Genomic DNA, 27,705 nt, shown 5'->3' on the forward strand with positions numbered 1-27,705 from the left:
GTCATCCAGTCAGTGGAGAGAACTTCTTCACTCTCCTGGCCAGTGCTTCTTAATGGTGGATAGGCTCTGGGAAATCATTCACTGCAGGACGCCCAGCCTCTGACCTGCTCTTGTAGCTGTGCTATTTTTATAAAGGTCCAGTTGTATTTCTAGGCAATGGTAATCCCTAGGATGTTGATGGTGGAAGTTTCAGTGATGTCAATGCCACTGAATGTCAAGAGTAGGCAGTCAGATTCTCTTTAGCTAGAGATGTTTGTTGCCTGACACTTTTCAAAGTCAAAGTCAAAGTCAAAGTCGAGTTTACTGTCATACGCACAAGTACGTGTGTACACAGGTGCAATGAAAAACTTACTTGCAGCAGCATCACAGGCACATAACATATAAGCAGCATTTACAAGAGAAACATAAATTAAACATAAGTTATACACAATTTTTACAAGAAAGAACACAATTAGAACAAAAAAAAACAAAGTTCAATTTAGTGCAAAATGATCAAAGTGGTCACAGTGTTGCTAAACTGTAGCAATTTTGGTTGTCCTGATTGATTCAAGAACCAAATGGTTAAAGGGAAGTAGCTGTTCTTGAACCTGGTGGTGTGGGACTTCAGGCTCCTGCACCCCCTGCCCAATGGTAGCTGCGAGGAGATGGCATGGCCCAGATACTGGGGATCTTTGATGATGGATGTTGCCTTTTTGAGGCAGCACCTCATATAGATTGGTATTGGTGTTGGTTTATTATTGTCACTTGTAACGAGGTACAGTGAAAAACTTGTCTTGCATACCGATCGTACAGATCAATTCATTACACAGTCCACATACATTGAGTTAGTACAGAGTGCATTGAGGTAGTACAGGTAAAAACAATAACAGAGTACATAGTAAAGTGTCACAGCTACAGAGAATGCATTGCAGGTAGACAATAAGGTGCAAGGTCATAACAAGGTAGATTATGAGGTCAAAGGTCCATCTCATCATATAAGAGAACCATTCAATAGACATCACAGTGGGATAGAAGCTGTCCTTGAGCCTGGTGGTATGTGTCTTCAGGCTCCTGTATGTTCTGCCTGATGGGAGAGGGGAGAAGAGAGATTGACCCGGGTGGGTGGGGTCTTTGATTACGCTGGCTGCTTAACCAAGGCAGTGAGAGGTATAGACAGAGTCCGTGGAGGGGAGACTGGTTTCCGTGATGCGCTGGGCTGCGTCCACAACTCTCTGCAGTTTCTTGTGGTACTGGGCAGAGCAGTTGCCGTACCAAGCCGTGATGCATCTAGATAGGATGCTCTCTATGGTGCACTGATAAAAATTGGTGCGTGTCAAAGGGGACGTGCCAAATTTCTCTAGCCTCCTGGGGAAGTAGAGGCACTGGTGAGCTTTCTTAGCTGTAGCGTCTACGTGGTTGGACCAGGACAGTCTATTGGTGATGTTCACTGCTAGGAACTTGAAGCTCTCAACCCTCTTGACTTCAGCACCGTTGATGTAGACAGGTGCATGTACACCGCCCCCTTTCCTGGTCAATGACCAGCTCTTTTGTTTTGCTCACACTGAGGTTGTTGTCATGACACCATGTCACTACGCTTTCTATCTCCTTCCTGTACTCAGACTCATGTTATTTGAGATACGGCCTACTACGGTGGTATCATCTGCAAACTTGTAGATGGAGTTAGAGCAGAATCTGGCCACGCAGTCTTGAGAATATAGGGAGTAGTGTAAAGGGCTGAGGACGCAGCCTTATGGGGCACCAGTGTTGAGAATAATTGTGCCGGTGGTGTTGCTGCCTATCCTCACTGATTGTGGTCGGAGGGATGTCCCCGTGGTGTATTCCGCTGAGTCTTTTTGCATGCAAGCATAAACTGCTTCATTTTGTGAGGAGTTATGAATAGATTTGAACATTGTCCAATCATCAAACATCTGCACTTCTAATCTTACGATGGAAAAAACACCATTAATAAAGGAACTGAAGATAATTGGGCCAAGGATACTGCTCTGAGGAACTCCTGGAGCTGGGATAACTGATGTCCAACATCCATGATCATTTTCCTTTGTATAAGATGTAATCCAACCACTGGAATATTCTTTTGATGCCCATTGACATCAGTTTCAGCAGGATCTTTCATTGCTGCAGTTGGTCAAATGCTGCTTGATGTCAAAGACGGTCACTTTCACCTCACCTGTGGAATTCAGTTCTTTAGGCCTTGTTTACATCAAGGCTGAGATGAGATCTGGAGCTCAGAGGTCATGATGAAACCAGACTGAGCAGGTTATCAGAGAGTGAGAGTCACTTGTTAGTGCTATTAACATTACCAGCCTTTCACATTGTCAATGTATGAGAATAATGTATTTTTAATGTATACATTTACAATGTATGTAAAATAATTGAACTATAATTTATTGGATGGGATTTGGCCTGCTTTTTTGAACAGCATATATCTGGGCTATTTTCCATAACGTCAAGAAATTGCCAGCATTGTAATTGTCCTGGAACAGACTGGTAGAAGCAAAGCTGGTTCTGGAATTCAGGTCTTCAGTTCTACAGATTCCATTGCCTTTACTGTATTTAGTTCTCTCAGCCATTCCTTGATGTCAGATGCATGCATTAAATTGAATTTGCTGAAGAATATCTCCTGTACTTAATTATTATGACACAGAAAGAGGCCTCTTATCTACCTCATACTCCCTACAATTTATTCTCTCTCTCACATGCCTATCAACTCCACTTATATTCTTTTTTGCAACATACCTACACTGAGGGATAATTTGCAATTAATCTTTCAGCACATGTTGGGATGTGGGAGGAAACCGAAGCACTGAATGGGAACCCACATGGTCATGGGGCAAACTCCACAAAGACAACAGCCGAGGTCAGGTTTGAACCTGGGTTTGTTGGAGCTGTAAGGCAGCTGCATTAACTGCTTTGCTACTGTGCTGCCTTGAGATGGCGGGCATCTCAGGAGGAATCCAAGATGGATCATCTCTTCAGCACTTCAGGTTGAACATGTGCAAAATCCACTGATGCAGCTTTTTCACTTCTCTTGCTTTTTTACTACTGCTTGCCCAGGTTCCAGTTCTTGGCTGTCTGAAAGAAGTGTAGGGCTATATTGAAGGATAGTGAGGCAACAGGATCATCAGAGAATATGGGATGAGGGGGATGTGGGATATAATTAGGTATGGGGATACCATCTTCTTATTGTTTCAGATCACAGATAGTCACGGGCTCTGTAATGTCTACCACAATTATGGTGAGTGCATTCTAAGAGTGTGCTACATCAGTGAAGGTGCCACATTTTGGATGATATATTAGCTCATTCCCCTTGCCCTCTCAAGAATGCCAGTAGAATTGAGAAATTCAGTCTGTCAACAAAATTTGAACTTGTTTACACTCGTGGTTGAGAACAAAACCACATAGAATATCATCATTAATAAATTGAATGGGAAACTCAGGAAAAATGTCTTTATCAAAATGGCAATAATGTGAAACTTGCTACCATACTGAGTAATTGAAGCTATTTACATATAAACACTTAAGGAGAAGATAAATAAACACATGAAAGAGAAAGGAATAGAAAATTATGCCAGTAGGATTAAGAGGGGTAGGAAGAGGAATGGAGTATAAACACCAGAATGATCAGTCTGTTGAATAACCAATTTTGTTCTGCATATTTTATGTAATTTAAAAAATAATTTTTTCTGGTATTGTGGACTATATTTATCCCTTAAACATTTCTAAATTTGATTAGTTAGTCATTTTCACTTGGTCGTAGCTGTGCACAAATTGACTGTCTCATTTCCTACATTACATCAGTAACTAAACTTCAGAAGTACTTCATTACCGATAATGTATTTATTTTAAAGGCCAGTGAGAGAAATCCTCATATCTTTCAAGAAACATCATCCTTTAGCTTTAAAGAAAAGCTTGAGTTTCTTTCCACCCTGACAGGTGAGAAGCCTTAGACCTTGGCATCCTGCTCTTTGGTGATAAACTGGTAGAGACAGAAGCGCCTTTAAGAGGTGACAGAATGCTCAGATCTCAGGCAGAAAAGAAAAAGAAGGATTTTGCTGAAAGAAGATTTCCAATCACTTCAAGTAATCGCATTGTTTTGTTTTTCTTAAACTGTTTCAAGAATTTCTTCTTGGAATTTGTTGTGTTTAAAAAAAGTGTCATATAAACTAAATGAAAAGAGTTGCAGCAGCAAAAGCAATAATGAAAGCACTTATCATGGAACCATTATTGGTATTTTCTCCTTTAGTGCTCGATAGCTATGATTCACACGAGTGAACAATGAAAATAGTTATTAGTGAATAAAAATTGTCCAACATGCCATATCAAGCAATATTTTGACAGCTGTAAGCCATCTCAGCAATATATTACAGCAACATTGAGCTAATTTTCTTCAACTCATTGCCCCTTATGCATCAATTCCTGAGCCACTAAGGAAAGCATTTAAAAGGCTTACACCTGTTTTTGTACGATGCAGATTTCTAGTAAGCTGCAGGGTAGACTAAGGATAAGACTAAGGTAGACTCCCATTTAAATAACATGAGGTGTATTTCTGCTGCTTCCTTTGCCCCCTGCTACCGGCTTGATAATGTGAAATTAACAGCTATTGTAATACATGGCACTGAGTAACACAAGCAAATAGCCATAAATAATCTTGTCAGATTTACAGTCATTTCTGGTTTGTTTATCTTCATGCTTTTTTTTCTCTTGGCACCATGTGAATTCTTAGGCCAAATGATTCAATTTTATTAAATCTACAGTTCCTTTGATGCCATCAGTAGATCTTCTGAGAATGAATCATTATCATAGCTGCTGGAGGCACCAAGAGGTGCCTGGAAGTTCAAAATGCTTGAGGAGTGCTCTGTGCCTGCGTGCTGGTAGCTGGGCATGCACATCTGCAGACAGAGGTGATCAGACCTTGCTCAGGTGGACAGTTCATGCATGGTGGGATTTCAGCCCCCCCCCCCCAAATAAGTGTAACATCTGGCATAAACTCACAGAGGATTACCTGTTATGTCCCTGGCCTTTCAGTAATGTTCCAAGACATAGTATTCCATGGTCTAATTGACAAGAATGATTACTAGACAGCAAAACCTGACTGACCACACCGACCAGGATACCACAACCCACACTTGTTAGATAGTATTCTAACACAGTGAATCACTTTAGGGTTTGTTTGATTGTTATTCTTCACTGTACTAGATTCACACTCAGAAGCTGAAGATATAAATTTAATTCTGCTAACTCTGACTAAAGATCAATGTCCCAGAATGTTAACTTTGATTCTCTCCCCATAGATAGATGTTGCCTGAATTGCTAAGTATTTCCAATATTTCTGGGTTCAATTTAAGATAGAAGTTTACTCCATTATTGTCTGGAAATTGGATTTCACCTGGTCTTGGTGCACTAAATGCATGCTAGGCTTTGCCCTAATGCAAATCGTACGAATTCTAAAAGAAAATCACAAATTTGGAATATCCTCACTTTGAGAAATCGTTACATGATTTTCTACCTTTAAGGACAATTAAGATGCGAGTCACATGTTCACAGATATCAACAGCTTATTCACACCCTGCCTGTTGGGAGGTCATTCACCACTGTTGAGAGAGTCATCAGGGCCACAGCGCTGCCTATGTGCAGATGAGGGAAAGCAACCTGAGGGGTTGGGAAAGGTAATGGCACATGGGCCTTCAGATGGAGACTCCCTGAGACACGTCTTAGGCTAGTGACAACCAGGGGGCTACACATCAAGGCATCTGTGAATTGAAGGTATCAGTGAACAGTTGCTTCAATTTGTGCTTGAGGTTACCAATTTTTTAATGCAGTAAAATAACGTGGGGTGGTTGGGGTGGGGGTGCAGGTGTATGATTATAGAATCTAGAACAATGTCATTGAGTGGACCACACTTGGAATTTCACAGGATTCTCTCCTTTAAGCACAATATATTCTTCGTTAAAATGTGAGTTAATGATGAAGGTTATAAGTTGCAAGCTTTGTATCCAATTTCTGTTGGTAAGTAAAAAATTAATGGGCACCGTGCATGTTGATGACATTATCACATGCAAGACATATGATGGAGATATGACATCAGTGTTCAAGAGTATCGTGACAATTAGTTCCCAGACTTCTTGATCAGTAGGACTTCAACAGGAAACCAGCATAAATAATTCAAAATGTGCAATATCTCTTTAATTGCAGTGAAATATCTGTAGATAGATCTATTTGATGTAGTAAAGTATATGCTAAAATAATTACAAGTCAATTCATTAGTTTAAAATCCCCTGCAGAAATATTTTCTTACCTTGGCAGTTACGTCCATTGGATGCAAGAGCATAACCAACAACTGGGCAAGCACACTGGAAACTTCCAGGAACATTGACACATCGATATGAGCAAATGTTGCCTCCGGCGGGTAATGCACATTCATCAATGTCTATAACCAGATGCAGAGAAATGCATAGTTAGAATATGACAGCTGTCAAAAGAGGTTACATATGATGCAACATGGAGAGCTATCCCTCAATCAACATCACAAAAATAATCTGGTCATGCTTGCATTGTTTTTAGAAGCTTCCTATGCACAATTTGGCTACCATATCTCATACAACTACACCCCAGACCTGTCTTTTGCTATTCTGTAATTCCTTTACCACCCTCCGTTCCTCTCATTGTCATCCTTCCTGGCATCTCTCTTGCCTTCTGCCCTATCACAAACGTTTCTTTATGGTTTCCCCTCCCCCACCTTCTGCATTTTTTGTTTCTAACTTCTTCCAGTTCTGATGAAAGCCACTGACGTAAAACATTAACTCTTCACAGACACTATCTGACCTGCTGGGTATTTCCAACACTTTGTTAGATTATAAATTTTCAACATCTGCAGCATTTTCCCTTTGTTTCCATAAATTCATGACTTCTAATCAATGGGACTTAGTTTTTTCTTTATAAGAAACACAGATTTTCAGTGAGTTCCATGAATCCAGCGAATATTGACATGATGAACACAGTTCATGCTACTTAAGGAGCATCGTCTTCACTAAAAGACTTATTGTGAAATTTTCCTTTTGCTTAAGAAAAGAGAAGACCCCTAATAAAAGTATGTCTAGCTGACCAAGTGAGCAGGGAATGGTCTGTGGTGGGGCAGATACACAAAGTTGATGACCTATACTAAGTTAGAAGTAAAGTTCAAAACAGGTTGGTATGTTTTCCCCATTTTAAGTGGTTGCTTTCTGTCCTCATCTGAGTGTGGAGGTAAAGTGACTTGCTTTCACTTCATGCACTAGCTGATTAAGGAAATAATGGCTTATCAGAACACGGGTAACATTTATGCAACTATTATTCAGCTCCTGGTAACTAATTAAAAGGCTTGATAACATATTGGTGGACAGGGTCACCCAAGGAGTGAAGATGGAATATACCATGTTCCATGTGCATATTGGTGCTGAATCATCTCAGATGGAAACTGTAAGAACAAATACAATGATGATGATTGAGTGGCACACTAGTTTGGTGCATTGTCCTTAAACTGGTACCTGGTCTAGAATTGACTCATTGGATAAAAACCTACTATTTCCTTCCTATGAAGGCCTTTGTTTAAAATGGTCAAGAATCAGATCAGCACCTACAGCACGAATTAACAATCACAATGACTGATGCAATAACTGGAAAAATTCACACTAGTGGACATGTTAAAGTCTTTCAAAATTGAATTCGTAGTTGCCTGAAAAAGTAAAAGTTTCATTATTATAACGCCTTTTACCATGACGTATTTAAATCTTCAAAATTATTTTGTGAGAATAATTGGCGAGGACAAGAGATTTTTAAAACTTTTTCTGATGTTTCTACTCATCAGCAGGAAGGTTGGTTGTAATATTGTCTCAAGCCCTCCAGCAGTGGTAAACAATAAACTGCAGGCCAGTGGCTGAGCTCAATAGTTAATTACCCTTCCTATCTTATTAGAATGTGTATCATTACCTCTCAGTGTTTACTAATTATGGCGCTGCTGTGGTCAAGAAACTTACCAAGTGAGGAACCACAGCTGTATGAATGTGTGTGTGTGTGTGTGTGTGTGAGTAAGCTTCATTGTGTAATGTAACCACCTGCCTTACCTTCACAGTTTACTCCATCCGCATCACTGAGCTGGTAACCACGGCGGCAGTAACACTGGTATGAGCCAAAGACATTAGCACATTCTTGACTGCAGGGATTGGTCTCACACTCATTCACATCTACAAGTGTAAAGCATTTGGATAAAGTTAGAGACAGCCACTAATTTTATTTTTGTATCTTGAAAGAAATGGAAGCTTAGTTAAACATAAAAAAATGTTTCAATACCATTGGTCTGTTTTCTGTGGTACAGAAATTTTTTGTGGTGTGCAATATAAAGGAAATAATGAAAAATCTGACTGCAAAATGGATGATGTTCCAATATGCACAATGATATAAGCCATGTGCAACGCATGTTTTGACATCACTTGCACAAAGTTCATTTCCGGATGCACAAACCATGAACAGCTGGGACCAATATAATAGTGTACAGAGCACGGATCCTCCTAAAATTAGGTCTCCTTTAAGATTCTTATCTCGTCCTTGCATCCAACCCACCAAACCACTCATCCCTTACTGTGAATATCTTTCAGTTCTCCACCATGAGGCCTCAGCTCCAACCTTGTCCCCAGCAGATCACATTCTCAGTGCTTCAATTAAAATCCTGAAGTTATGCCCCAGCACCCCAGACTGAGGGTCAGCCTATTCCAACACCATCTTAAAGCTTTCATTAACTATCCCTCCATAACAATCATCCATAACTTATTTGAGTTCTTTAATTAGCTCCACATTGGCATTTCTAACAAAAGAAAGGTAAATTGGTAAACTGGTTTATTATTGTCACGTGTGCTGAGGTGCAGTGAAAAACTTGTCTTGCATACCGTTCATACAGATCAATTCATTACACAGTGCATTGAGATAGTACAAGGTAAAACAATAACAGAGTGCAGAATAAAGTGTTACTGTTACAGAGAAAGTGCAGTGCAGGCAGGCAATAAGGTGCAAGATCATAACAAGGTAGATTGTAAGGTCAAAAGTCCATCTTATCGTACTAGGGAACCATTCAATAGTCTTATAATAGTGGGATAGAAGCTGTCCTTGAGCCTGGTGCAACATGCTTTCAGGCTTTTGTATCCTCTGCCAAATGAGAGGGGGGAGAAAAGAGAATTTCAAGGGTGGGTGGGGTCTTTGATTATGCAAACTGCTTTACCGAAGGCAGCACGAAATGTAGACAGAGTCCATGGAGGGGAGGGTGGTTTCTGTGATGTGCTGAGCTGTGTCCACAACTGCAGTTTCTTGGGGTCACGGGCAGAGCAGTTGCCATACCAAGCCATGATGCATCCAGATAGGATGCTTTCTATGGTGTATCAATAAAAATTGGTGAGGGTCAAAGGGGACATGCCAAATTTCTTTAGCCTCCTGAGGAAGTAGAGGCACTGGTGAGTTTTCTTGGCCACGGCGTCTACGTGGTTGGACCAGGACAAGCTACTGGCAATGTTCACTCCCGGGAACTTGAAGCTCTCAACTCTCTTGACCTCAGCACCATTGATGTAAACAGAAGCACATGCACTGCTCCCCTTCCTTAAGTCAATGACCAGCTCTTTTGTTTTGCTGACATTGAGGGAAAGGTTGTTGTCATGACACCAGGTTACTAGGCTGTCTATCTCCTTCCTGTACTCTGACTCAAAGTTATTTGAGATACAGCCCATTATAGTGGTATCATCTGCAAACGTAGATGGAGTTAGAGCAATGGCTGTGGGTTTAGGTGCATTGGAGGCTGTCGGGGTGAGTGGTGACATTCCAATCCCCTTCTGGTTAAAACGGACGTAGAATATGTTAAGCTCATCAGGAAGGGATAGGCTGTTGTCGGCAATGCTGCCTGGCTTCGTTTTGTAGCCTATTATAGCATGTAAGCCTTGCCACAACTGACGGCTGGTTTGGGACTCGATTTTGGACTGGCATTGTCTCTTGGCATCCCCGATAGTTTTACAGACATTGTTTCTCAATTTCTTGTCAAGGTCAGGGTCACCTAATTTGAACACCACGATCCTCGACTTCAGTAGGGAATGGATCTCCTGTTCATCCATGGTTTCTGGTTTGGGAACACCCGTGTTGTCCTCTTTGGTGCACAGTCCTCAACACACTTGCTGATAAAGTCTGTGACGGTGTAACTTATTCATCTAGGCTGGCTGCTGAGTCTTTGAACATGGACTAGTCTACCGACTCAAAGCAGTCACGTAGAAGCTCATCTATTTCCTCAGATCAGCACTGCACTACTTTCTGTACTGGATCCTCTTTTTTCAGCTTCTGTTTTTTATGCAGGGAGAAGGAACACAGCCGGTCGTCTGATTTATCAAAGTGTGGGCGGGGTGGTGGCTTGGTAGGCATCTTTGATGGTTGTGTAGCAATGGTCAAGGGTTTTTAGACCCCTGGTGGGACAGGAGACATGCTGGTCACATTTTGGTTACACACTCTTGAAGTTGGTGTGGTTGAAGTCAACGGCAAAGATGAATAGGGTATTCAAGTATTCCCGTTTCAAGGCTGTTGACCATGGAGTATAATTCATTGAGTGAAGGCTTCACATCCACCTGGGGTGGGATGTAGCCTGCCAGCAGGATAGCTGAAGTGAACACCGTTGGCAGGTAGTATGGGTGACACTTCACTGTTAGATGTTCCAAGCTGGGTGAGCAGGAACTCATCAGGACCATCACGTCGGAACACCACGGTGTTGATTAGGAAGCAGACCCCTCCATTTCTAACTTTTCCCAAGGATGTCGTGCAATCCATCTGGTGAATTGAGGAGCCCTCAGGTCTTTGTTTGCAAGTAAACAAAGGCAAGGCAAACAATCTTGCACCTAATGTAACATAGTGAGTCCTGTGCATAATAGAATTTGGTTGTGGGAGTTCATAGACAAAACGTGCTTTGCTACTTTAATACAGCTCATTTCTAGGTTTGTTTCTCCATGTATGGTCTCAATGGCCTTTTTGACAAAATTATCACGGGTAGGAATACAATAACTTCTGCTTATACAAAGGGAAGTAACAGGTTGGTCTGGTTAAGGAGTTGTTATTTACTGTTCTGGATGTTCCTGTGGTTGCTGAGTGGTATTTGAGATTGAAGGTGATTACTAAGCTGAAAAATAAGATACCTATGATTAACCGCAGTTTATTTGATAAAGGACGTGTTATTTGAGATTGTCAGTTATGCTGGTGTATTAGAAGGGTAGTATTTAGGATCACACACTGTTCATATTGGAAAGGCATGTAATCATCTTTTGGAAGCAGCTAGTTATTTATCAAATAATTGAAAATCAAAACACTGCAGATGCTGGAAATCTGAAATAAAAACAGAGCACTGTAAATATTTAGCATCAGACAGTATCTGTGGAGTTGTTGTTTAGGGTCAATGACAATAATTTATTAAACTACCTTCACAGTTTCTCCCATCAGGTGAGAGTTTAAAGCCTTTGCTGCAGCTGCAATAGTAGGAACCTGGAGTGTTCTCACAATTGTGTGCACAGAGGCGTCCTGGGTAACGACGGCATTCATTTTCATCTAGGACCGAAGCAGAAACAAAAACTTGTGTAGAAAGTATAAACTAAATTTGTGAAATTGCAATATTTTTGTAATACATGTAGGCAAGTCACAAGACAACTATAGTTAAAGTAATAATAGACAAGCAAGCACAGTGGAGGACTCTAGTGCCGGGTGACATTGAAGCTTCTGGATGGCGAGCTGCCATCTCACAACCCACTCATGCACTGCAGCAAAAAGACAGTGGACAGTGAGAGAAGAGGCACTTTCAGGAGGAAGCCATTTTCTGAGTAAAGCCTTTTAGGGAATGAGAGTGCAGAAAATGTTGCTTTTTAAACCTTCTTTTGTCAATTTAAAACAGCAATCATGGGATAGCAAAACAAAGACTGGATTGCAACTGCACTGACAAATGTGAGCTGCATGAGCTTCAAGATGAAAAACGTTTTTGGCAAATCTTCCCAGTGATTTGTTTATGAATATATATGACGCATAGACTTCAGTCACATTCTCTAGCTGTTCTCTTACCTCAAAGAAAAGTTGGCTAAACAGAAACAGAAAATGCTTTTTAATGTATTGTATCACATAATACACATTAAATACAAGAGTGGCAGTGATCCCTGCAAACAATTCCAGACTTGTTCTTTCTATTTCACTCCTCTTTACCCAAGTCCTTTACAAGAAATCTTCAGCTGAGCTAAGATTATCATTCATAAAGTCCACATAATTTACTAGCACACAGTTTATGCATTGATGCTATAGCCATGATAGAGCATGTCATCCTTCCTTCTTGCAAACTTATACAGCAATCTACTAGTACTTCCTCATACCTCACTAGAGTTTGAATTAAAAATAAAATTGAGTGAAGAAAAGCTTTAAAAAGATAATGCTTAATTTAAAAAAAAGCTTTTGCCAAACATTTTCGATTTGAGGATCAAGATGAACTGGAAGACAGTGTCCTTCTAGTCCTCTGCCACTGTGTGTTAGCACTATTAGCATAAAGCCAGGAAGTTGTGGGTTCAATTCGCACTGCAAGGAGGCACAAAAACATTCCAAGTGGAATTCTAGTGCAGCTTCAAACAAATGCTGTATTATTAGAAGCGTAATCATTCAGAAGGACAATTAAGCTGAGGATACGTCTACTTTCTCAGAAGGATGCAAAGATCCCAGGGCACTGTCTAAAGAAGATACGTAGTTCTCCCAGTTCTAGTGAATATTTATCCCCCAGCTGACATCAGCAAAACAAAGTAATCTCCACAATGTCATATGCCTTTTCCTTTGATCCAATGCCATCTTTTTCTCTTGATAGTCAAAGCTGGACTATTTTTCCTGTTGTTTTTTTTTCCTTAAAGGGATATACATCATTTGTAATCTATGCCTTCTAAATGTTACAATTGCTAGTTTATTGCCATATCATTTAATGTCATTTTCCAATCTACCATAGCCAAATCATGCTCATACCTTTGTATGATGATGTGATGCACTAATGATAAGATAGTTTTTTATTTATTTTAAAGCATAATGTTATATGCCAGTTTTGCTCAAATATTTTATCATGTATAAGGTGATCACTAAAGAAAATGAGTGGATGTGTTTCCCAAAATGTTTTGCCCCTTCAGATGCCACTATTCACTCTTCTGCCCCATCTTGCCCTTTGGTCAGGTCGCCAGACCAAAAAACATTGAAACTTATCCAAGGACTCAGTCTTAATTTGTGATTTCAACACCAATTCTGAATAAGAGTCCAACCACTAGGCAGATAGTGGGTCATTTTCTGTGTCTTTGAATTATAGCCCTCACTGGCCATGCAATAGCCCACTTACCAATGCATTTTCTGGAAATGCTGTTGAAATTGTACCCTTTCTTGCAATTGCAGTGAAAGCTACCAGGAGAATTTATGCAAGAATGCCCTTCACCACAAGGGTTCTGAGGACTTGCACATTCATCAATGTCTGCAAAGTAAACAAAAAAAACCAGAAAAGTATGGCAAAGTCATTGCTATTTTAAAACATGGTACGGCATGATCTGACTGGATGGCATGCAAACAAAAGCTTTTTCATTGTATCTTGGTACATGTGACAATAATGTTGGCGCCAGAAGAGTGGCAACACTTGCGGGCTGCCCCCAGCACATTCTTAGTAATGCAAAAATGAAGAATTTCACTGTGTGTTTCGATGTACATGTGACTAATAAATATATATCTTATCTTAATAAACCAATATCAATACCTTCTGACATGCTTCACATTGTAGCAATCTTCTTCACACTCTGGCTTTTACTTGCTGGGGCAATGCACGAAAAATTCAGCCACTAGGTCCACAAGTTTCTAACCATTCAATTTCTTTATGGATTATAAATCAAAACATGAATATGACACATCAAACCTTATATTAGGAATAATAAAGATGAATATTTGCCCTCACATGACCAATACAAGATCTAAAAAAAACTTAATAAAATTCTTATTCGTGTCCCAATCACACAACCAATTTTTTTTAAAAGACATGCAACTTCCTAGTTACCAAGGAATTCTAATTTACATAGTAGGAGAGGGCAGACAAATTGCACAAAAGCAGTGAATGCGGTCCTCGGTGTTTGTAGCTCTGGCAAACACCAGCTGGAAGTAACCCATATCAGGGCTTCCACAGGGATTCAAGTTTGCCAATAAAAATTCATGTTGTGCATAATATGTGCACAACAAAACAGGTAGATGTTTATTTGCAAGACAGAATACTTAAGCTTTATTCATATTGTGTTTAAGCTCCTTCTGTAGACTGAGGTTCCAGTCATTGTTACATTGCTGGCACATCACATAATTCTCCTGTCCAACTGGATCACAGGCTGCACAAACATAGATCTGTGGACACTTATACTGCAGGTTACAACAAGCATCGAAAATGGGTCAGATCTTCTGTTGACTGACATATTATGCCTTGTGAAGTTATTGTCATCATCATCATCATTGCAGTCAGACAAAAAGAAAATTGTGATTAATGAAGCAAAGTCAAAGTGGAATGATGTTGTTATAATTTTGGAAGCCATAGGAGATATTGTGCATGCGTACATCACCAAAAGTTGGCAAACTTGAATCCCTGTGGAAGCCCTGATATGGGTTACTTTCAGCTGGTGTTTGCCAGAGCTACAAACACCGAGGACCACATTCACTGCTTTTGTGCAATTTGTCTGCTCTCTCCTACTGTGTAAATTAGAATTCCTTGGTAACTAGGAAATTGAATGTCTTTTAAATAAAAATTGGTTGTGTGATTGGGACACAAATAAGAACTTTATTAAGTTTTTTTTAGATCTTTTATTGGTCATGTGAGGGCAAATATTCCTCTCTATTATTCCTAACGTAAGGTTTGGTGTGTCATATTCATCTTTAATAAGGTAAGATAAGATATTTATTTATTAGTCACATGTACATCGAAACACACAGTGAAATGCATCTTTTTGCGTTACTGAGAATGTGCTGGGGGCAGCCTGCAAGTGTCGCCACTCTTCCAGCACCAATACAGCATGCCCACAGTTCCTAACCTGTACATCTTTAGAATGTGGGAGGAAACCAGAGCACCCGGAGGAAACCCACGCAGACACACGGGGAGAACGTACAAAATCCTTACAGGCAGCGGCTGGAATTGAACCCGGGTCACTAGCGCTGTAATAGCGTTACGCTAACCGCTACACTACCGTTCACCAGTCATATGCATTTGAGTCACACTGTTTCTTCCAGGGTGACTGGAGGCATAATCTTCCTCCAGGACGAGAGTTCCCTGTTGACTGGTGAGGGGGAGCACAGGGGCTCTCCGAGTGTGTGACAAGTGACACTCCTTTGCACTCCATTGCTTATCTTTACCTTTAAAATATTTGAAGATAAGAAACTACTTCCACTGACCCATGAGGAGGTGTGTTCGCAAATATCTACTTTTTAAAAAAATGAAAATGCTAAAAATCACTCAGATGCATTTAAAGATAATTAAATATGTTTAAAATAACTAATTTAAAACAAATGTCTGAGTGTCTATGAGAAGAGGCATAAGTTTAAGGTTAGAGGTAGGAGGTTTAGGGGGAACTGAGAGGATGTTTTGTCACACAGAGAGTGGTTGGAGTCTGGAATGCTCTGCCTGAAGAGGTGATGGAAGCAGCTATTCCCACGACATTTAAGAAGCGTCTAGTACTTGAATTGCAAAGGCATAGAAGGCTACGGACCTATTGTGGGTAAATGGGATTAGTGCAGATAGGTACAATGGGCAGCATGCATGCCTGTCTCTGTGCTGTACAATTTTATGATCCTAAATAAAAAGGTCTACCTGCTGGTCTTCTGGCAGTCATGTCTTTTCATTCATTACAATGGAGCTGCTGAATTTGCACCAGATTAAGCTGCCACACCTTCAGTGGGCTAATTGCCCAACCTAAGAGCTGGGAAATTTTAGGAAGTCTGTATAGCATTGACTAGAGCTGATCTGCTGAGCAGATCTACTGGTTTTTAACCAGAAGATTTGCTACAATATCTCTGTAATATAAAAAGTTCCATGGCATTTTACACATAGAAATACACATGGAGTTGAATTGTTTGAACTGTTTAATCACATAGAGAAATAGTAAGTGAAGAGTTGATGGAATTTATTGTAGCAGAGATGGCTTTTCAGGAGGACCACAGATGATGAACCAATCAAGAGCTGGAGAGAGTTAAGCCTAGAATTTCAGGCAATGGGTCCAAAGTTACTAAAGGTTTTTTTTAAACATTTGTGGGATGAAGTTACGGGGTACATATAACAGGCTGGAGTCAGATGACCAAGTGCTGACTGCTTGTGAAAAAGTTTTTGGCAACACGAGTTTTAAACTTCCCTTCTATTAGCTTCAACATGTTTCCTCCTGCCTCTTTCTTGGTATAGCTTGAAGAAGTTTTCTGAACCTAACTTTTTGTCAATGGTCTTACATACTTCTAAAATTTTACTTCACAGTTGTTTCCTTTTGAGGGTGAAAACTGACGTTTCTCTAAGCTCACCTCACTCCTCAGACTTCTTGACAATAGGGATCAGCCTCAAACACAAAAGTGCATGAACAAGACATTGGTTCTATCAGCTTCATCAGTGAACACTGAAGTTAGGAATTGTGCATCTCACCTACACAATTTAATCCATCCATGGACAGTTGATAGCCTCGGCCACAGTTTACAACATTGAGCTGACAGCTATATGAACCAATGTTATTGATGCAGGTGTAGCCAGGCTGACAGGATGAGGCAGCATTATTACACTCATTGATGTCTGGAAAGAAAAATGAAACAATTTAATGACAGCACAGTCAGCATTATTGCACATTTACTGCAATTCATTACAGTAAGAAGAAGAGAGCAGAATATAGTTTTGATAATGTACTACTCAGATACATATCTTTGACAGCTTGTTGAGATTTCCACTCCAGACTTTAAACAAACTTTATGTAAAAAATTTAGCCTTCAAACTAAAATGATGCAAATTCTGAACAAAAAGAAAATATGCCAAACAAGTAACTTCTATATATACATGGATATGGTCCACATTTAATATTTTTAAAAAATAATTATAAGTAAAACTAATATCACTCAAGTCCCTTACCGTCTGAAATTAGAAAGACATGTTGATCTGGATTTCCTTGATCACGGCCATCATCTGCAATTCACATTTCCCATTCTCCCAAACATGCATTCAGCAGACCCAGAATGGTCTCAGAGCTGATATATAAGACCATTAGCATTGGGAGAGCCTCCAAGGACATGACTGAGATATATGAGTGAGCCAGAACAAGGCCCACCCATCAACCTCCTCAACCCCACCTTTACTATCTGACAAAGTTTTCCAATTTTTGAGGTATTCAGAAACAGTTTAAAACCATAAAACATGAAATAAAATAATTATCACAAAGATCTACATTAGCTAAAACACATAATTAAAACTATTACACAAAATACAAAAAGAATGAAACTTACCTATTCTTTCTCGGAGCCCACAAGTCCTATTCAGGTGAATGGGCTCATGAAAGAACAGCGCTGGAGCAGATTTCCAAGTGAGGAATCTGAGCAAGCTGCTGATCTGTTACAAATCTCCATGTTGAACTCAACAGCAGAATGCAGCCAGGAAAACACCAATGGATCTCAGCCAATAAGTGAGAATTGCACGTCCAAGTGTGCAATTCCCAAAACCTATTGACATGTATACTGACAAATGCTAGCAGGTGTGCAACTGGTGAGAAAACCAAGCAAAATCCTAGGCCAATTATCTCTGAACAACTCTGACAGCAGCAACATGCCAGCAGGCTGTGAGACTGTGGCTGAGATTCTCAAACAGCAGAATTCACATCTTCTGCATGTTCTTGGTATTGGGCAACATTCTCAATTAAATCTATCTTTTTTTTGACACCTTGAAAACTTGTCTAAATTTCATTTACTTCTTCCACGTTATGCAGTGACCAAAAGCTTTTTTGATGCTGATCATTCCAAACAATATTAGATGGAATACTTTGGGTAATTTTTAAATTTTATTTTGGTAACCTGGTATTGCATCGTAACACTTAAAACTAAATTGTTCTATTCCAAATGAATCACGTCTATGCAATGTCTAATCTTTTCTTGTGAAAGGTGTGTAGATTATGTTACAAGATTATTCTGGTGTGCAGATAGTTCTATTTTCAGTGCCCATTGTCAACATTAAATTCTCAGATGAAAAATGCTCCCTTGATTCATTTTGCTTCTTACACCAGTTACCCACTGGCCTGAATGAATGCCAGTTTGACGTTAAATTAAGGGGTATTTTGAAAGTTGTTGATCACTAGAAATGGAATGGAGATTGCCCAAGCTCATTTCACCCAGGGTGCCCAGTGTAGATTTTCCATACTAAGAATGGTTTCCAAATCCTAAAACCTTGATGATAATTTCCTCCACTGGTGATTTCCCACCTTCAGCCAGGGCATCTCATAAACAGTATCTCTGTTCAATACATAAACCTTTTGGTCTGTCAGAAGCCTTGTTGTAGTTAACGGCTGATGAGGCTTCAGTTTATGGGTCCAAAGTTTGCTGGGAACATGTCACTGAGTTCATGAGTATGCTGACAATAATGTATAAATCACCAGCAATTTGTGGTCAGGAAGTTTTACAGTATGATTGGAATTACTACATATTGCTGGATGCCATTAATCTCACTGTCAAGCTCCTCATGACTTTCAAAAAATTGCCACACAGAAATATTTGTGGTGTTAATTCATGACTAGTCCTTAACGATGTTAGAACCCTTTCATGGTGAAACCTATGTTTCCGTATATGGCTCAATCTAACAGACCCAGAAAAAGTATCAGTGGAACTGCAGTGATTTAATAGTTCTTGTTCACTTCTCTATTTAGTCTTTTTCTCCCTATTAATTTAATTGTTCTTTCTTTATCCCTTGCCATATCCAATTTGATCCTGTTTACCTCTTTGTTGTTCTTCATTCCTTTCTCTATCTTTAAGACTCTTGGGGTTCAGCAAACTGTTTGTTGCTCTTATCATTCACTTAGGTCCCGGATGCCTTTTATCAGCTTACACACTTCCAGCACACAAACTGAAGGATGAGAGGGAAAAAAACTAACAGAAGGCTGCCTCTTACCAACTAGTTCTAGGCCACAGTTTCATCTAAATTTGTAAAACACTTGCTTCCACTGATGGTATCTGTGGATCCAACTGTTCCACAAGAAACAGCACATTGGGATTTGGAATCAATATGGTGTAATGTGTCTGAAATCAAAAGCTGCAACAAAGTGCTGACATTTATTGCTGAGGAGCAGGGAATCAACCAATTTTATTTCTTGTGATCAAATGAAAGAGTAGAGCCTTCTCTCCAGTTCACTACCTGAACTGGTTAATGCAGGTTTAATAATCTTGGCTGCAGGATAGCGAGAAGATTCATTAACTGCAACGTAGATTGTTGCAGGGAAAAAGCTCTGCAGAAACATAACCCCATCATTTCCCACAACTCTTCAGGCAATTCTGACAACTGCAGTGCCTGATACTTATTGTCAGGAAGGTACCCAACTGATTTTTAACAAATTTCTCTTTTACCGATATGTGTGTCATCTGTTTGCCTACTGGCATTGAATTAATGACTTAGTTCATCACTGGTTCAGATGTTGTCTGATGGATTAGCAGCGAGTCCTTTTCAGCATGCTGCACACTTCCCTTCTGTTGTTGATTCAGCAGTGGTACTGAATTGTTCGATAACTAGTCAACTTCTAAGGCTTGTTGCTGCATTTTGTTAGCATCTTTTACTTAATAAGCAGTTGCCCTCTGCCAAAATCATTTGTTCCTATCACAGGGAGCAGGCTACATGACAGCTTTAGCCAACAGCTGACCTAAAGCAGTGTATAATGTGCGGCATGGATACATTAATCATCTGCGTCGCATGAATGTAGATGTGTGCAGCTGGTTAATTAGTGCCGCCTTGCCCAGAGGCACTCGGAGTACTGTCCTGTAGCGTCACCTTCTGTTTGAAAACGGCATTACATGAGGTGGATTTGTTTACTGCACACGTTGCCATGGAAGAAAAAGAAAGCTGTTCATTTTTATGCGGATAATAGCCCATATAGTTGTAATATGCCATATCTAGCCTCTAGCATCCTTTCATCTAAGCAGGTCCCTTGGAAAGTAAAGGGATCGGGTGCGGAAGTGGGGAGAAGGGGAGAGGTGGTGGGCTCCACTGTTATTGTTACAGTCTAGTGGACTGAATGTTTTGTGCAAGATCCTAAAAGATAAACTGCACACAGCCTGTATGACTGTGAAATAAGAAATGTTCAGATTTTATAAGCAAACCTTTCAGAGTTTCTTGGGTTCCTCAGTATCCATTACCTTAGGCAGGGAAGAAACTGATATTTTTCTCTCTGAGGGAATTTTAAACCGTGTGAATGGAGTTAAATTTGCAAAAAGTGATAGTGCACCAAACCTGAGTCCAACCCAAAACTTAAGGCTTTAACCTGAGAACCTAAAGCTGTGCTCAGGAAGACCCTTGGGAGTTTTAAATTTGCCACTAACTAGTTTAATTGCTCAAAGAACAATAATGTTGCCTTGGGGATTTTAACTCTGGGTGTGTAGTTTTCCCAAATTTCATGGAACTTGCCAGTGAAACTTAGGTGAGGTGACAGCAGCATTGGACGGGGGTTTGGCAATAAATCGGGTAACCTCTCAGACATTTTCTTGGATGATTAGGTGGAAAGCTTAAAAGTGTTGTGCTGATATTTGCTTTAGAAAAAAATTGGAAAAAGTTTTTATGGGGTTGTTATCAACCTATCTCAAAATGCAGTGCATTTTCAACAGCTTGGACATGTCCAGATGACCAGTGAATTTAGCAAATTTTCATGGCCACATCACAATAGGTGCTGCTCATGGAGGATAACAAGGAATACAGAGGACAACAGTAGATAACCGTAAGTGCCAGAGAACAGCAGAAGGTTGCACTGCAACTGGCTGCAATTGAACAGGTAGAGGCAGAGCCTCCTGTACATTCGAACATCATTGTCCAACGAGGTTCAGAGTGTCATTGCAGGTAAAGATGATCTTTCAGTGGCTGTCCTGAAATTATGCACCTCAACACCCTTCCAAGGCTCTGCCAGATACACATGAAGGATCTCACAAGTAGCTGTACTTAAATGTATCAGACAGGTGACAAATGTAGGCAATCACATCAAATTCTCCACCAATGACACAAAACAGAATGAGCATGCTGTTGGGTTTGTTGCTCTGGCTAGATTCGCATGGGTGGAGGGTTTCACAAACTTTATGCTTCTCATTGTTCCCAGATCACACAGGAGTGTTTATTATTTGTCCATTTGTGGATTTCCAGTCCATTAATGCCCAGGTGTCTGAAACCATAACAACAACTTTGTGCAAGAGCGCAAAAATTTCTGGTTAACTGCCACTTTTACAGGGCCATGCACAAGTTGGGGCAACAATCATCTAAAGAATATAATTAATGTGTAGACATTGTCTATAATATGAAGGATGATGAATAATCCTCTCCAAAAGCAATAAAATTAAATTTTCTCCATACACCATATATTTGTCTCCAGCAATCTCCTCCGATTTATACAGATTTTCATGCAGACTTAGGAACTTGTTCTTTGCTGATGCTCATATTCCACATGAAATGTCTTTGACAGTGCCACTGGCATTCTGAAAATGTCTCAGTGGCTTGACCTATTTGAAGGTACCTTTCAATATGCATCTGCATGGTTTCTTTTCTAAGACAGTAGTGTGGTGCTCCCCACAGTACTGTGCAGGACCAAAGGTTGGAGACACAAAACAGATAAAACAGCCTCTTTGGAAGTGGAGAAACAACAGGAGGAGGAACAGGAAGTCGATGATGATGCAGGCAGTGTCAGACGATGCTCATAATCCCTTCATTACTATGTAGTTCAATTAATCTCCAGTGGTTCACTCATTAGACCTAATAACATTTTTTTTCCTCACAGTTCCACCCCAACAACCCCCACCCTATCTCCATTTAGGCAACCAGTTTGGCACATAACCAGTCATGCTAGGTCCATCAACACCCACCACCCCCGACCTTGATGTTCGATATCAGTACGTGATCTCATCTTTCCAATGTTAAATGGTCATTTGGCAGACATTGAGATAAAATATTCAAATTAACAAAGTAGTGTTAACAAAAATAAACTGTGTGAATGACCAAGTATGAGGCCTTGTTACAACTATTGCTAGGTACTCCTCACCTTCCTGAAGTACTGCATTGGAAGAACCTTTGTAGATTCACCAGACACCAGAAAGAGAGGCAGGCAGCTCCGATCCCTGCTCTGGGGGCTGAGTTGCCTTAGACAGCATTGTCCAAGTTTTTTCATCCACACCTCTCCCAACCCCTTACAAACTAGTCCTGATGTACCTGTGTAGACCCAGCCACCAAGACACTAGACAGCATGTGGAGTACTGACTGAGCTGGTGAGAAGGGAAACTGCCTTGATCAGATCTCACTTCTATGTCCAAGTCACCATTATTCCTCTCATGACCTTTTGCGCTCTCTTCTTGTGCACTTTCCTACAAGTTGTTGGGGAGCTGAATGGCCAGGGGTGGGTTATCTGCCATCTCACTGAAGGGGGCATTCGTTGGTGAGAGACCTCAGTGAAGGCCTGCTTGCACACATATGAATGCCACATTTAATGCTGCAGTTTTATCCTTAATTTCTGGTGAAATTAAAGTAATTGTTACCTTAACAACTTGGTCTGTACTCTCTTGCAGATATTTCCCCTATTTTCTTCACTCAACCTGTCAGCAACTTAAAACACTCTTGTCTTCTCACCTTTCCAGTTTTGATGAAGGCTTCTTAACCAAAATGTTGACCCTGTTTTTCTCTTCACTGAGCTGGTTGACTTGCTGAGTGCCTCCAGCATTCTGGTTATGTTCTGGATTTCCAGCATCTGCAGTTATTAACTCTACCTGAGTTATACATGAGTATAAAAGTCTGACACTGTCTACTGTACGGTCAATGCATGAGTTAATGCATTCACAGCTGACTTCCTCTGAGTGATAGCAAACTGGATCTATAAGAGGAAATACAACTAAGCTGATATCCCCACATGAAGCCTTTCCTGCTAGGAGCACATTTCAAACATTTGAAGAGTAAACTCCACAATCATCAAGCCATTTAAATGAAAAAAGAACAAGGAAAGCTTGCATGAATTCCCAGCATGCTTTACAGGTAGGCAACACACTTCACTATTATGAAATTCCTCTTGTAATATTCATTAAGAATTTGAATAACTACTTATGGGGTTATGTGAACAGAAGTCTACTTAGCCCCTCAAACCTGTTCTTCCATTTAATGAAATCATAGCTGCTCTGTGAATGAACTGCTTTTTCTCCACAACTTTTTAAAAACTTTAGTTAACATAAAAACAATCAAACTCCTATTTAAAATTAACAATAGACCTAGCATCATATAAATTTGCAGAAAAGTTCTAAACTTCTACCAACCCTTGTGGTAGAAGGTTTTCATAACTTCATTATTGAAAGCCCTTGCACTAATTTTTAGATAATTTCTAGATTCCCCAGCAGTCATTAATTTCATTAAAGGAAATTGATTAGGAGGCTGCACATTATTTATACAGTTATCAATTTCACATTGTTCACACTTAAGGGAAAAGAATTTGCCGATAACATAATCCAGAAAATACAATAATGCAGCAAGAAATCTGCTGTTGCTTCCTACCAATGCAGTTGCCCAGAGCATCCTGCAGAAATCCAGGTCCACATTGCATTTTTGGCAAGCAGCGGAACGATCCTTTTGTGTTCTGGCAGATGAAATTGAACCCGCAATTGTGTATTCCGATTTCACACTCATCGATATCTATCAGATTCCAAATAAAGATTAAATTATTCAGCTGCTGGGGTAAAACAACCTAAGAAATCAGATTTTATTAAACAGAAGCTGAAGGAATAAATTGTGCAATTTGCTTAATGATGGACAGTCAAGGGCAGAAGTAACATTTAATGTAACAGTTCCAACAACCTCAAAATTAAAATGACCAAAGTTGCCATCAAGTTGTGTTGCTCTGATGAAATGTAGATCTAGTTATTGTCCCAACTAACCAGTCAAGCAGTTTCTGATATATGTGGGAGTAAATTGGATGGTCCCAGATACAAATATAGGGATTGTGATAATCCATGTGCTTTACCTCTGATGCAAATAGCACCCTATCTTCAACTGCCGATCACTCCTGTGATCATGGCATTCAGCTAGTGTTAACTTCACTGTCATTAACAGGAGGAATGGCTAGAAACAATTAAATCCATGCTGCACCTGGTGAAGGAGACTTGCATTGTAGCTGGAGTAGGTGCTGGTACGAATTGTGGAACTCATTCTAGCCCAGGAGAATTTCAATATGCCACAACACAAGGAAAAGCAAGCTCATGGTTGTCTGACACCACATGTGGCTGGAGTGGAGTAAGGCCTGTTTCGGCAGACGGTCAGGAGGACTCCGAGCATATAAAACAAAGGCAGTGGAAGGAAACAGTATAGGGGTCAAAGGGAAAATTCAAGACCTGAGTGCCAGGATGGAGTGTTGCATGTTCAATGAATTCACAAGTATGGTCGAGGTCAGTGAATACATCTTGAAACCCACAACCAACATACATGTGCTTTACTGGAAATTCACACAATTAGCACTGTTGCAAGTCACCATCACATATCTCAACTTGCATACATCATCAGCTAATCACTCATGACATGCACTTCACCTAAACATATTCAATAACACTCAGTAACACCCTATCGCCCAGGAAAAGGCGATCTATAAACCATAGGCTGCCATGATGCAGCTATATCATTCCAGATGGGAATACTATCAATTCAAGTCCTCCTTTTCACACTCCACCTCCCCCGTCCCACAATCTCTCCCAATGTAGAAGAGCTAGATTACGTAAGCAGACACCTCTTACTTTTTCCTCCTCTCACCACCACATCATTTTACCTTTCTCCTGGCAGACAGACAAGAACTGCAATTAGGCCAGGCACTGGTAGAAGAACAAGAGAGAATGCAGGTAAAAATGCATCATCACTTGATTTTATACTTACTTTTTATAGTTGTAGAGGGAGGCAGGTGAGAAAGGTGCTGCCTAGGGCCATGCGCAATCTTGTGTGAAGCTCCTCAGCAATGACATTGTGTCATGCAGACCTGAGGCCCAAAGGTCTGTGTGCAGGCCATTCCTGTACAAGTTTGCCTTTAATGCGCAGCTCGTTTAAGGAGTCGGCCGAGTTACAGATTGCATGATGAGGGAATAGAGAAGTTCAGGGAGAGACGGGAAGGATCACTGGAGTGGAGTATATACTTTTCTAATTATGACGTACCTTTGCATTGGTTGTCTTCAGTCAGTTCATATCCTGTTCCACAGCTTATCTCACGCAGGCATTGATAAGACCCAATAGTATTGATGCAGCGCTGTCCTGTTTGGCACTGATGAATCAGCAACAAACACTCATTGACATCTGTAATCAATAATAAGTAAGTAGTCAGATTTTAGTCTCTGCTGTAATCTTTGTATTAACATATTCTGAGATTGTGTTGACAGAGGCCAGCAGTTGCCCCTTTACCTTGCCTACATAGCTATCCTTTACAATTTTGAGTTTTGATGGTGCATGGTTTCTGGGGAGGATTACACACAAACTTGTTCTAACCTATCTTTCATGCAAGCACAAACTTTCTAATTGGATAACAAAAGAAGGCAAATTACTAAGTATGCTAAATTGTAGAGCTCTCCTGCACCCCAACAGATATCGGTGTGCAAATACAGACATCAAATCTTCCTTCTATAACCCTTTTTCTATAATCTGTTAAACTATTGGGGGAGGTTCAATATTTCTAGAAGGGAATTAAGTTCTCACTCCAGTTACGTGCATACATACAAATGAACATTTAACTGAATGATTTAAGTAAAAAACTTGAACAAACAGGGATTAAATGCTCAATATGTTCCAAGAGGTTGTAGATTCATTTTTGAAGTGCAGACACTATTTTTATGTGAATAAGAGTTGCCTAGTAAAGTCCTACAATCATAGCTGGATCTCACTGTAGTTGCCTGGATGGGCACATTGGTGCCTACCTCAACTGGAATTGAAAGGTACTGTCTAAATGGGGCAGAATTCCAGCAGACCTATGATTTGACTCATCTCCTGCACTGACTCAAGCACAAATATTGCTGGCAACAACTACAGTACCAGAGATTTTGGGATACATTTTATTTGGTGAATTCAGCAAGAACATTAGCTAGGGTACCAGAGTACTTTTGAAAAGCGGCATCTTTCGTAATTAACTATGCATCTGATGTCAACTTTACCAAAGCTGCAATCCTAAAATGAAGTGCTAATTTCAATATCTTTGTGGGGTTTAAATCTGCAGAATTTTGACAGAATTACAAACATCACTGGCTATGGCAAAAAGCTAATTAATGCAAATTACTGCTTCTTATTACTGGAGTTTGAATTATACAAAAAGTTAAGAAATTTGCAATTACCTCCCTTTGTTTTTTGGTCTGCATTGTACATTTAATGTGCTGTAAGCCTCCAGAATGTTATCATGGAATGTTTACCTCATGTCGAGGAATATTCAAGAATTTGCATCACATATTACATTGTCACAATGCTCACTGAAAGGAATATTTGCTCAGAATTTGCAGTCAACTGTGAAGAAACATTGTTCATTGTGTACTTTAAAAAAAACTCATACAGAAATCAACAAAATTTTAACACCTTTTTATTCTCTTTTATTTCCTTATTGGGATTTGCATGAGCAGTAAATCCCAAGAAAGAAATACAGCAAACTTGAAAGTTACGAGCACAAGTTTTAATTAGGCATAGTGCTAAATAAAGATTGGAAGATTCATGCTAAGTTAAGGTAGGTACAGATATATCATAAGTATTTTTAGAAAACTCTGCTTTAATATCTCTTATATTTGAAATATTTAAAGGAATTAAAATATGTGTAAAAATATTAGGTGGTTGAGCACTGGATCCCTGGTAGGAACTCTGGGATTTCCAAATTAAACTGCTTGCCCAGAAATGCCAAAGTTGCTGTCTGATTCATGGAGTCATGATGGAGAAATTATACTCATCATTCACTCAGAAATATGGTATTGTAACTCTTGTTCAGTAATTGTGATTGTAAAGGTAAAGTAATTATGGATGAAGGTTTGACTTTGCATTTTTTGCTCAGGACGAGCAAATTCAAATCATACCTTTAAAGGAACAAGCAGATGTATAAACCAAGGGGAGGCAGATTTTCTGATTCCTTCAGCAAACCTTCAGGAAAGTGAATGGGGTGGTCTGCTTCCCATCCCTGCCCCTTCCACTACCAGGGATCTCAGCCACCTGTTCTTTGACTGTCCCACAACATATAAAAGCAGCAAGGCAGTTTGTAAACCAGCCATATCCCCAGCTTCCCAACTTATCATTGCTAACCCACAGCTAAGATCTTTCCCATGGTAGCAGTGCTCCAACAATGTGCCATCCAAGGAATAAGCAAGAAGATATAGTGCTCTCTGTAACCTGTTCATGTACATATTGGAGGTCAGTGTAGTAATTACACTTTCTTACCTACCTAGCTGATGTCACTCAAGTAGCAATAATGGGAT

The 27,705-nt window shown here is 40.0% G+C and overlaps 1 protein-coding gene across 3 annotated transcripts in view; it reads right to left on the bottom strand.

The window, feature by feature from the left end:
* The window catches only part of fbln1 (fibulin 1), a 106,357-nt gene that overhangs the window by 43,153 nt on the left and 35,499 nt on the right, over positions 1 to 27,705 (bottom strand). For all 3 annotated transcript variants that reach the window (XM_052030006.1, XM_052030004.1, XM_052030005.1), the window contains exons 7-13: positions 25,427 to 25,564; positions 23,789 to 23,926; positions 16,691 to 16,834; positions 13,391 to 13,519; positions 11,467 to 11,592; positions 8,100 to 8,219; positions 6,296 to 6,427 (exon numbers count right to left, since the gene is read on the bottom strand). In XM_052030006.1, the coding sequence (XP_051885966.1) occupies positions 6,296 to 6,427; positions 8,100 to 8,219; positions 11,467 to 11,592; positions 13,391 to 13,519; positions 16,691 to 16,834; positions 23,789 to 23,926; positions 25,427 to 25,564 (927 nt within the window). The remainder of the gene's footprint in view (positions 1 to 6,295; positions 6,428 to 8,099; positions 8,220 to 11,466; positions 11,593 to 13,390; positions 13,520 to 16,690; positions 16,835 to 23,788; positions 23,927 to 25,426; positions 25,565 to 27,705) is intronic.

Source organism: Pristis pectinata, chromosome 15 (assembly GCF_009764475.1).
Source record: "Pristis pectinata isolate sPriPec2 chromosome 15, sPriPec2.1.pri, whole genome shotgun sequence".
Classification (NCBI taxonomy): Eukaryota; Metazoa; Chordata; class Chondrichthyes; order Rhinopristiformes; family Pristidae; genus Pristis; species Pristis pectinata.